The sequence below is a fragment of the Hyla sarda genome, chromosome 1 (genome assembly GCF_029499605.1).
Source record: "Hyla sarda isolate aHylSar1 chromosome 1, aHylSar1.hap1, whole genome shotgun sequence".
Lineage (NCBI taxonomy): Eukaryota > Metazoa > Chordata > Amphibia > Anura > Hylidae > Hyla > Hyla sarda.
Window position 1 is genome coordinate 435,541,251 of NC_079189.1, and position 12,399 is coordinate 435,553,649.

Below are 12,399 nucleotides of genomic sequence, written 5' to 3' on the forward strand. Positions count from 1 at the left end.
TAAAAATAAAAAACATCAAGTACGGCACTGTTTCCAAAACGGAGCCTCCAGCTGTTGAAAAACAACAACTCCCAGTATTGCTGGACAGCCATTGACTGTCCTGGCAGGCTGGGAGTTTTGCAACAGCTGGAGGCACCCTGTTTGGGAATCACTGGCGTGGAATACCCCTATGTCCATCCCTATGCAAATCCCTAATTTAGGCCTCAAATATGCATGGCGCTCTCTCACTTCGGAGCCCTGTCACATTTCAAGGCAACAGTTTAGGGCCACATATGGGGTATTTCCGTACTCGAGAGAAATTGTCTAAAATTTTGGGGGGCTTTTTCTCCTTTTACCCCTCATGAAAAGGTAAATGTTATTGTAAAAATGTTTTATTTTTTTACAGTAACTTGCTGGTGTTGCCCCATACTTTTTATTTTCACAAAAGGTAAAAGGGAAAAAAGACCCCCAAAATTTGTACGGAAATACCCCATATGTGGACGTAAAATGCTCTGTACATGTACATTTGAGTTGTTTTGCACAGGGGTGGCTGGTAAGGTACCCTTTTTCTAAATTTAAAGGGAATGTGGGGTGCTAAATAGTTTACCACTATAGGGTCAGGAATACACATTTGTGTTCCTGATTCTATAGTGTTCTTTGAATACCCTGTTGACAACATTATTTCAGTTTTAGGAGACACCAGCAAAAATAACTTAGTAGTCAGAAACAGGTTTTTAATCTATACCCAATGTTTGTGTATAGATATTTTGTAGAATAATTTAAATAGAAAAATAAGATTTCAATAGCTGTGAATAGTGAGGTTATGATATATATTAAAGTTTGCCTAAAAATATGCAATTTATACAGTTAATTTTAATATGTCCTGCTTACTTTTTTTTTTCCTTCTTTTTATCACGCTTGGTGGGCTTCAGATTTATTTTCGCCTAAGGCCTCAAAAAGTCTAGAGCCGCCTCTGTCTGAGGTCCAATTATGTACACTTCCCTGCCCCTGTTAGGTTGGAATGCTCTGCCCCAAACCCCCCCCCCCTATATTTTTGGTATGCCCATTGTATATACTGTATTTTGTCTGCAATGCCAAATTTACTAATATTTGAATATACTCCAGATTATGATTTTCTAACACTAAGTCGGAGGTATTATATCAATTGTTTCCCTCTCCTGTCCTGAGGTTATACATATAATATTATCAAGTATCTATTGGCTGCCCGTTATTTCATGATTTCTTTCCCAACTAGATTTATATATATTTTTTTTATTTATTCACAATTTGTGGAATTCTAGCATGTGCAATGATGGATGGAATTCTATTAACCTGCATTGTAAATAATCAGAACTACTTTTTCATCAACCTGTACCGTAAATATTATATTCCTTAGTATTATAAATTGGGCTTGGCGTGGTTTTTGCTTTAAATATCTGCTAATGGACTTAAAATAATCTGAGTATTATCTGTATTCAACCTCCGTATGCTCCTGTATTCTAACCTACAAGTCAGTTTTTGGTTCTCATGCGAACTGCTGCCAGCGCTCCGGCTAATGGGAGCTCCGTAGCTCCATCTTGGAGCCGCGCCCCTCACATGCGTCACATGGGGCACGTTCACATGACGGATCCCGGAAGCGCCACGCAGTGTTAAGAGACGCCGGCGCAGACATGTGGCGCGCGTCTCCCGCGAACAGACGGGTTTCCTGCCACTGCAGGATTTCTGTATAGTATCATCTTTTTACAGCAGCCTAAGTGAGTATTTTCTGTTATTACGAAATATACTGGAATGGAACTGTTGTTGTCTTTTGCCACTGGGCTTTTACTTATATAGTATGTACCCCTGTTTGCTTACTAGGCAGCCAGATGTTTATCAGTGGAACCCCACAGTGAGTGTATTGGCCCTCGATCATTACAGCAAGAGGGATAAGCGTCTTTTGTCCATTAACTACGTGCCATGTCTGTGTTTATTTTCTAGGCATCGTCGTGTGCCCCAGATTGGCTCTTGTGGTGTGATCCTGCTATTTGGAATGGAGGATTAGTGTCACTTATCTATACGCATTCACTCCAGCATTGGCCATCATTGCCTTAACCATTAGCTGGGTGTACTATGTTATTTATTCCTTCTCTGACTTAAGGCTGCTATTAATTTCATATTTTCATATGCTCTGGGAGTGTTCTATATTATCCCTACGCTAGTTATACCCCTCAAGACATTTTGCCGTTCTTTTAAAATAACCCGGCCGTAACAGAAAGGCGTTGGGTGATGCGTACAGGGGTTAGTTATGTATGTGATTTTCCTTGATTTAGAAGAATGTTGAGCATTTTTGAATACAGGAGTACCTACTTATAACGGGATGCATTTTGGCACTGTTTAATTTGAGGTGTAATTTTATTCTGAGTAACTAGTAAAAGTTAAGTTTTATGGCACCTTACCTATTTTCTTGATATAACTGTCAGAGTGATAAGAGTTTGATTACAGCAATCACACTCCTCTCACCCCAAGACATCAAATGCAGCTCTTGAAGTGACTGATGTATAAGGCTGCAGAATAGTAAGTCCAGCTCTGTGTGACTAGAGTATAAGATATGATGCAAGAGCAGAATAGTGAGTGAGAACAGTAAGTGCAGCTCTTGAAGATAAGACATGAGGATAAAACACGATGTAACAGCAGAATAGTGGCTGCAGCTCTGGAGGTGTCAGGAGGATAAAACATGATATAACAGCAGAATAACTCCAGCTCTGGCAGTGACTGGATGATCAGGCATGACATAAGAACAGAATACTGGCTTTAGCTCTGAAGGTGACTGGAGCATACGGCATGATGTAACAGCAGAATAGTGAGTGCAGCACTGGATGTGACTGTAGGATAAGGCATTGTGTAACAGTAGAATAGGGACTGCTGCTCTGGGGGTGACTGTAGGATAAGGCATTGTGTAACCGCAGAATAGTGAGTGCAGCTCTGGAGGTGACTGTAGGATAAGGCATGGTATAACAGCAGAATAATGTCTGCAGCTCTGGAGGTGAAAACGATTAAGGAAGTGTGAGATGTACTCAATCTGGTGTGGTGACCGAGAACTTCAGTCTGGGTATAATCTCCTGTATACCCTGATTAAGCAGAAAATTCGTAAAGATAAATGGGGGTGACTGGTTCTCAAGGTCTTGAGTGTGATGGAAATGTGTTGTATGGTTTTGTCTGTGAATATGTAATGATGATAGTGGTGTTTATGAATAATTCAAGAGGGTGATGATGGGTGTTTGTATAAACTTGAGGGTATGTATATATATAATGAAGGAGGGTGATAGGTGTTCCTGTATAAACTGGAGAATCTGTATATAATGATCGGTGTATATGGGAGGATCTGGAGGTGACTGGAGGATAAGGCATGATGTAACTGTAGCTCTGGAGGTGACTGTGTTTGGTGTAACAGCAGAATAATGGCTGCGGCTTTGGGGTTGACTGTAGGATAAGCCATGGTGTAGGGTGTGCAGCTCTGGAGGTGGCAGCAGGATAAGACATGGCATAACAGCAAAATAGGGAGTGTAGCTGAGGCTACTTTCATACTGTCTTTGTGACCCAGCAGTACACCGGCTGTTGCAAAACGAGTATAGAGGGAGAAAAATTAGTGCATGCACCAGCTTTTTCTCCCACCACACTCCTGTAAAACATCGGACCCCATTATAATCAATGGGATCAGGCCGTGCCCGTTGTGACCTGTCCCGATAATGGCCGTTAAAAAGCCAAACAGACCCGTTACGGGCGGGTCACAGCGGCAGTATAAAAGTAGCCTTGAGTGACAGGAGGATAAGAAATGGTGGTGTGGTAGCCCAGTACAGGTGGTGTTACCCTGTGCTCCTGCTGTCCTGTCAGGCAGCCTCCTTCAGTGTCCCCAGGGCCCCCTGCACTTGTTTCCCCATTGTTTGTATATATGTTTTACCATGTACAGTGTTATAAGATGTAATGTTGCTTTAAGAGTTATACCATGTGATATGTCATGTGATTGTTATCCAGTAGATACCAGTGACCAGGTTAACCCAAGAATGACCCTACAAGTCTCCCCCATATAAGCCCTGGATGGAGCTAGCTTCTCTCTCTTTGAGCTCTGCTCTTCTGCTAAGCTGAGGTCCAGTGCAGTCGCCTAGTGTGTGTGTCCAGAGTGTTGGAGACGTCAAAGTCAAGTCCTGCAGCCACCATTAAGAACTCTCCTTAAGAACTCTCCTACACAGATCGTGAAGGGGAGAAGTTCCTGCACTCTAGTAAGATAAGATGATGCCCCCCTCCCTCATTCCTATCTGCCCCTAAGCCACATTTCACTCCTTGCTATACTCTTGCATTAACTGTTAGAAGATCATCATTAAAGCTGAAGGTCTGTATGTATTCAGCTTGCATGCTCCCTGATTCTGTGAAGCAGCACATCCTGCCGTGGGTGGGCCCCCGTCAACTCCAGGCCCTCGGGCAGTGCCCGATGTTGTACATGTGAAGGTACCCTAACCATGATTTTCAATAAATGCAGAAGGAAAAAGCCTGGTGTCTTAGGACATGGGGTAGAGACCATCTTCTGAATGAAGTCATAAAACTTGTGCCAAAACCTACACAGATGGGAGCAAGCTCAGAAAACATGCAATGATGTTCCCTCTGCTCCACCACACTTCCAACAGAGAGAGGAGGACTGAGGAAAGATTTTATGAAGTCTGGATGGAACATAGTAAGATCTTGACAAAATCTTGAAACCCACCTCCTGAAATGTACTCAGATGACTTATGGGCAAACTCAAACAAATATTCTGGATATGTTTTATAAAAGGAAAAACCTAGATCCTCCTCCCAATGGAAATGTAAGAGGCTTTGAAGTCTTGCGGGGCAGTCACTAGGAGGGGGTAGAAATCAGAGAGTATGAGGAATTGAGCTATGCAGGTTCATTCAAACAGGGTTTTAGACCTTGAAAACCCTATTGGCAGCAGGAGGACAGAAACTGAGAGCTGTATAGTCCACCAGTTACCTACAGGGATTGGGTCCAGTACCTTTGCCAATTCCAACCTTGAAGGCTAGCATTCCCCATTCCAAAAATGGGTAGCCAGAAATCACCAGATTGTTAAGGGGCCAGTGGATAGAAATTGGGGGTTGCTCAATATGGGGAAGAGGAAAGGGGATATCAGCTCATGATATCTGGCTTATGATGATGTGAGTGTAAAATGGGTTAAGGAACATAGGTTCATGGGAACAAATTATACACCCTTAGGGCTCATTTACACAGCGGTATAAATAGCCCATGGTCCAGATATATATTTTACATCAATAAAGAATTCTGTCTAAGGAACGCAAGAAACTATTTCAAACATTTCCTATAATGAAGCCTAAGGGTAAATTCACACATGGCAAATTACGACTAAAAATCAATTCCTTTCATCTGAATGGTACAGGTTTATTGAAGAACAATTGGATTTCTGCAGGTCCCATTTAGCTGTATGGGACAGTAGCAAAGATTTCTGCAATGTATGAATATGGCCTTAGAAGGGGGACTTACCTGCTCCAGTACCAAATGACAGCGTATATATGAATAGGAGGATTACACTGCAGTATGGCATCCAGGAGAACGTGCCCTGAGCAATAATGAGAAATGGGTTATTCACATAACACTGATAATGATAGATACTTGATAATCTCTTAAGTCACAACTTCAGGTTTATGTTAATATCTAATAATGAAACAGTCATATAAAGAACTACAAACATTTGCATCACGTTATTTCTATGTTTTTCTCTTGCCATTTTCCCCCCAATTGACGTTTATCACCTATCTACAGGAAACATGTCTGATCACTGGGACTAAAGCTGAGATCCTGAAGCCTCTATTGAGATGGCACATTCCTAAGCAGTCCTAGTGCCAGCTCGTTCCGCCGGCACCCACTACAGATGGAGATTCTGCTACAGGCTGAGATTCCGTAGTGTGAATGGACCCTTACAGTGCAATGACAGCAGCGTTCTGCTTTCAGTTTTGAAAGGTCTAGATGCAAAGCAGAGCTCCACTTTATACAAGAAACATGTGACCTCCACTTCAGCTCCGCCCCACCTAATATTCAACATAATCATGGGTCCTTCAGCCATAATCTCCTCTATCGTGTACTGCCAATCTCCACCCCCACATGTACTGGTCTCATGATTGTGACATCTTCACAGATCCTACACCTCCAGCAAGTAGCAGATACAGAGCAGTTGTCCTGGTTGTGTTGTGTGTGGAGATCCCTTCTCCTCAGCTTGTGGCCCCAGTAGTAAGGTGATTACATGAGGGGGGCGTTTGTTCGTTGTGTCACCCCAGTAGTAAAGTTGATACATAAGGAGGGGGTTTGTTACAGTGTGTTACCCCAATTTTAAGTGGATTACATGGGGAAGGGGTTTGTTACAGTGTGTTACCTCAGTAGTAAGGTGATTACATGAGGAGGGGGTTTAATACTGTAGGTCACCTGAGCAGAAAGGTGATTACATGAGGAGGGTGTTTGTTACAGTGTGTCATCCCATTAGTAAGGTGATTACATGAGAAGGGGGTTTGTTACATTATTTAACTCCATTAATAAGGTGATTACATGGGGAGAGTGTTTGTTCCAGTGTGTCACCCCAATTGTAAGTTGATTACATGGAGAGGTGTGTTGAAGTGTTTCACCCCAATGGTAAGGTGATTACATAAGAAGGGGGGTTTGTTACAATGTGTCACCCCAGTAGTAATCACCTTACCATTGGGGTGAAACATTTCAACACCTCTCTTCATATAATCAACTTACAATTGGGGTGACACACTGGAACAAACACTCTCCCCATGTAATCACCTTGTTACTGGAGTGACACACTGTAACAAACACCCTCCTCATGTAATCACCTTATTACTGGAGTGACACACTGTAAAAAAAAAACCTCTTCTCATGTAATAACTTTACTATTGGTGACACACTGTAACAAACCCCCCTCCTTATGTAATGTGATTTCATGAGAAGGGGGTTTGTTACAGTTTGTCACCCTAGTTGAAAAAGGCAATTACTCGCTTAGAAGTATAATCACAAATAAATAAAGTTCCAAAGTGGCAAAATATGAAAGTTCTGATGTCCAGAAGGGAAATAGATTTGAATATATAGTCCTCACGTTAGTGCCACTTGTTTTTCTTTGAGAGACTGAATAAAATATGAGCAGCTAAGGCTATGTTAAAAAGAGTATTGCCAGAAAAGCCATATGTAATGCATCATTCATTCAGGGAGTCTGCTTTGTGTAACTCCACTCCGGTAGATATAAAGATCATTTTGCTAGGTTACCTTCAACAAATCTATGGAATGGAAGTATATATCAATAACACCAAACCAAATCTATTGCTATCCAGGAAGAGGTATATATATGTTCTAGAGAACACAATTAACCCAAAAGGGCCAAACATAGCCCCTCTAATACAGGTCTCTCCACTAAAAGGTAAATTTAAGAATTTTCTTCATTTAATTTCTCTTTACAGGAATACAGCTTTTTGGTGTGTTTGTGTCAGAAACAAAAAACTTATTAAAACCATCCACAGATTAGTCTTTATAATACTTCTTCAAATGTTAGGAAGAGCCTTTAAGGCTATATATATTGAAATGATATTAGATCAAAGTCACTGACCGAGTGTAGCTTACATTGGGTTCTTGATATATTGTATTACAATTCATTATGGGTCATATGCCTAAGTACAGAAAGTTCCCAAATGGTATGAACAAAATAAAGTATAACTTTACTTGTAGTAAATACGCTAAGGTGTCTATCATCCAAATTCACAGACACACACACGCACACATACAGTAGGGATCAAAAGTTTGGGCACCCCAGGTAAAAATTTGTATTAATGTCCATAAAGAAGCCAAGGAAAGATGGAAAAATCTCCAAAAGGCATCAAATTACAGATTAGACATTCTTATAATATGTCAACAAAGTTAGATTTTATTTCCATCATTTACACTTTCAAAATAACAGAAAACAAAAAATGGCATCTACAAAAGTTTGGGCACCCTGTAGAGTTAATATCTTGTACTGCCCCCTTTTGGCAAGTATCACAGCTTGTAAACGCTTTTTGTAGCCAGCCAAGAGTCTTTAAATTCTTGTTTGTGGTATCTTTGCTCATTCTTCCTTACAAAAGTCTTCCAGTTCTTTGAGATTTCTGGGCTGTCTGTCACGCACTGCTCTTTTAAGGTCTATCCATAGATTTTCAATTATGTTGAGGTCAGGAGATTGTGAAGGCCATGGCAAAACCTTCAGTTTACGCCTCTTGATGTAACCCCCCGTGGATTTCGAGGTGTGTTTAGGATCAATATCCATTTGTAAAAGCCATCCTCTCTTTAACTTCAGCTTTTTCACAGATGGCATGAAGTTAGCATCCAAAATTTGCTGAAATTTTATTGAATCCATTTTTCTTTCTACTTGTGAGATGTTCCCTGTGCCACTGGCTGCAATACAACCCCAAAGCATGATTGATCCACCCCCATGCTTAACAGTTGGATAGAGGTTCTTTTCATTAAATTCTGTTCCCCTTCTCCAAACGTACCTTTGCTCATTCCGGCCAAAAAGTTCAATTTTAACCTCATCGTTCCACAGAACTTGTTTCCAAAATGCATCAGGCTTGTCTATATGTTCATTTGCAAAGTTCAAATGCTGATTTTTGTGGTGAGGACGTAGAAGAGGTTTTCTTCTGATGACTCTTCCATGAAGACCATATTTGTACAAGTATCTCTTAATAGTGGAATAGTGTACCACAACTCCAGTGTCCGCCAGATCTTTCTGGAGGGATTGTGCAGTCAAACAGGGGTTTTGAATCGTTTTTCTCACAATCCTGAGAGCTGTTCTGTCTGATATTTTTCTTGGTCTTCCAGATCTTGCTTTAACTTCCACTGTTCCTGATGACTGCCATTTCTTAATTACTTTCCGAACAGAGGATATTGACATCTGAAAACATTTAGCTATCTTCTTATAGCCTTCCCCAGCTTTGTGAGCGTCAACTATTTTCAGTTTCAGATTTCTAGACAACTGCTTAGAAGAACCCATGGTGCTGATTGTTGGGGCAAGGTCAGATGAGTCTGGGCATTTAAAACTTTTGAAATTGACATCACCTGGTCTTCCCAGATGATGATTGAGAACAATCCATGACACTGGCAGGTCTCAGCTTTGCAAAGGGTGCAGTGCATGCTATAAATTCTGCAGGGTGCCCAAACTTTTACAGACGCCATTTTTTTTGTTTTATGTTATTTAGAAAGTGTAAATGATGGAAATAAAATCTAACTTTTGTTGACATATTATAAGAATTTGTAATTTGATGCCTTTTGGAGATTTTTCCATCTTTCCTTGGCTTCTTTATGCACATTAATACAAATTTTTACCTGGGGTGCCCAAACTTTTGATCACCACTGTATGTATATATCTCAGTGGTTATACCTGTTAGTGGTGAGCTTTGTATTAACCCTTTAGGTTAATTGTATTCTCTGTATTAGACCAAATAGAAAGATAAAGCCATAACATCTGATGTAGACAAAGGTTTTTGTTGTCCGATATGCAATTTAGGCCTTAGCTATTTTGATGGATACAGTAATCATCAACATACAGGGTTTTCAGATGAAGAAGTTTAGATCCTGTTCAAATTTAATGACTCAGGATAGACCATCAATACCTTATTGTTTGGGTGCCAACATTTGGTACAGTACACAGTGAATTGTGCCAAAAGCAGTTGGCTCTGATCTGTGAGTACTTGACCATGTCATGTTACTGCTGCTTAACTTCTATTGAAGGAAAGGGGTGCAGAGCTGCAGTAACCTGGGGTGGCCTCAACACTGTGTTTGCACCATGGCTTCTGGCTCCATACACTGTGTATAAATATGGCCGCTTTGGCTTTTCCTGTCAGGAGTGCTAGATGTTGGCGCCCTGATGATCAGATTTTGATGACCTATCCAGAGGATAAGCCAATCAATCAATTTTCCCCAGAAAACCTTTAAATGTCTGTTTTGTTTACCCACTTCCCATGAAATGGATTCCCTGACAATAAAACCTTAATGGCCAGAAAGATTAAATTTTTCTTGATGAGCAGAGAAGTAAATCCATTGTAATCAATCTCTGCAATCTATCAAAACATATGGATAGTGCTTGGCTAAAATAGATACAGTAAAGAACTTGTTTGTCTACTCTAGAACAACTGTTGTGCTGCTATACCTGTATAACATTTATCTACATAGACGCCAGCACTGGCATTTAGGGGATGCAAAGACAGTTACCTGTAGTGAAATAGTCAGAGTCAGAAGCCCCAAGGAGAGAATCATGACTGCATACCCGGTCAGCAATATAAGTCTTCTGCCAAAACGATCTATTACTAGACTCTGAGGAAATAATGTTTGCACTCAATACTCTTTTACATCACTTAGAAATGAAAAAGTCTTTTACTTGCATGTCCTTGCGGATATAGATTTCTTCAAAATATATGCACAACTATTAGCCAAAACCTTTAATATCACCTGCCCAAAATTGTGTGGGTCCTCTTTGTGCTGCCAAAACAGCTCTGGCCTATAAAGACATGGAGGGAAATTCACCATTGGTTTTAACCTCTTTGGTTTTCCTTTTTTTTTATTTTATTTTTTTATTTATTGGAATTTATACCATTTAAAATCCAAAAAAGCAGACAATATATATAGCACCAAAGCAGGTGTGTAATAAATCTAGTACAATGAAATATAAGTGGTTAACAAAGACATTTTCAACTATATTGTACATGAATATTACGTATATTGAAGCCCTATGTGGGTGGTGCACAAGGCAGTGACAACTGGTTTGGGAAACAGGAAACAACCCCTACACAAAGCCATATGTTAGACCCTAATCTTAGGCAAAGTTAATGCTCTGATAAGGGTGGATCTGCACCAGAACCTTCCCTAGTGTGTCTTGTGTGGGCTGTAGCAACCTCACTTACTAGATAGTAAACTCTCTCTCTAGGGGGGGCTCAGGACCTGTCTCTAGCTGCTTGATATACAGAGAACGATCACCATGATATGTACCACACAGATATCTATCCTCTATTGCTGAGCATGGTCGCACATACATAGCAGTGGCTTATAAAAATGGGAGTCAAGGTATCCAGTTAGTTGGCCATAGAAAAGCCTCAATAAGTACAGCATTGTCACGTACCACTAGATATATATTGCACTATGCCCGCATTATCACGCCAATTAAAATATGTGTGGTAGAGGTGTGATGCAGGGCTGATGGAATTACCCTAGGGGCAGATGGCAATAACCTCTTGTGTTCAGGATGCCAGGGTGTGGTTTATCCTCAATACCACCCGAAGGTATACCGCTGGATCCTGGGCTAGGCAATGTCTCCGACGCCAAGGTACGGAACAATGGTAGCTTTACTGCGTTAGACAGGTGGAATAGTCTATACAGCTTAGCCAGGCCCATGGAGGTGACCAGTGACTCCAGAGACCTTAGGGCTTGCTGGGACTTATAGTGGACTGGGACAATTTTGATGCAGGACATTCTGACTGAAGACAGGTTGACTTTGACTGACCCTGTTTGTAGCTTACCGGGCTCAAACTGGGACCTGGGGATAGTGGACTTGTAGACATGTGACTGTGTGGTTGACTTGAGGTCTCCACTGGACTCCAGACACACTCTTAGGACTTGACTGCACTGGACCTAAGCAAAAACTTAACTGGAAATAAAGAGAGCGAGTAAACTCCACCCAGGGCTTTTATGGGGGAGACTAGGAGGGGTCCCATAGGTCACCCTAAGGTCACATGTTCACCGATACCTAACTGGGTTACAATCACATGACACTGGTTAATCACATGTCAACTGTTCTTAAAGACATAACATTTGTATATACAACACACCGCATAAAGATAACTATACAAGGGGAACAAGGGCCCAGGGGACACTCCAGGCAGACTGCCTGACAGGGCAGCTAGGGTACAGGGGTACAACTCCTGTACCGGGCCACCACAACTCCCCCTGTTAAACACAGCCGTCCTCGGCACCCAGTCCTAGAGAGCGGACGACAAGTAGTGGCCACTGGGGCCTGGTGATGACAACAGTTCCTGGGGCATTTATTCCGAATGTCCTGAGTAAGGAATAACAATAACTGGGGACAAGTCCATGTGGCATTTGTTGGCAATGTCCTTACATGCTCCTTGGGTTATGGGATTTTGAACATGTGGGATTTGTAAACCTTGTAACTGCACAACTCGGGCTGCCTGAGGGTTTATACCTGATAACTTATCTGCTGGGGCCCATTGGCAGAAGCTACTTCTCCCCAGAACACTATACATACTTTAGACAATATAACAATATCACCTTTACATGACAACTCTGTCACTACACGTGTCTTACTCCTACTGTAGCCAGTATAGCACCCTGTACACAAGGACAGGAAAAATGGTT

General features: G+C 41.4%; 1 protein-coding gene across 11 annotated transcripts in view; it reads right to left on the reverse strand.

Moving 5' to 3' along the window:
• The window catches only part of LOC130282706 (solute carrier family 2, facilitated glucose transporter member 11-like), a 141,629-nt gene that overhangs the window by 20,749 nt on the left and 108,481 nt on the right, over positions 1-12,399 (reverse strand). For 7 of the 11 annotated variants that reach the window (XM_056531252.1, XM_056531258.1, XM_056531299.1 and 4 more), the window contains 2 exons: positions 10,243-10,344; positions 5,503-5,578 (listed from right to left, as the gene is read on the reverse strand). In XM_056531252.1, coding sequence (XP_056387227.1) covers positions 5,503-5,578; positions 10,243-10,344 — 178 coding nt within the window. Of the gene's footprint in view, positions 1-5,502; positions 5,579-10,242; positions 10,345-10,479; positions 10,529-12,399 lie in introns of all 11 variants that reach the window. The other 4 variants (XR_008846508.1, XR_008846507.1, XM_056531308.1 and 1 more) reach the window with 2 other exon arrangements.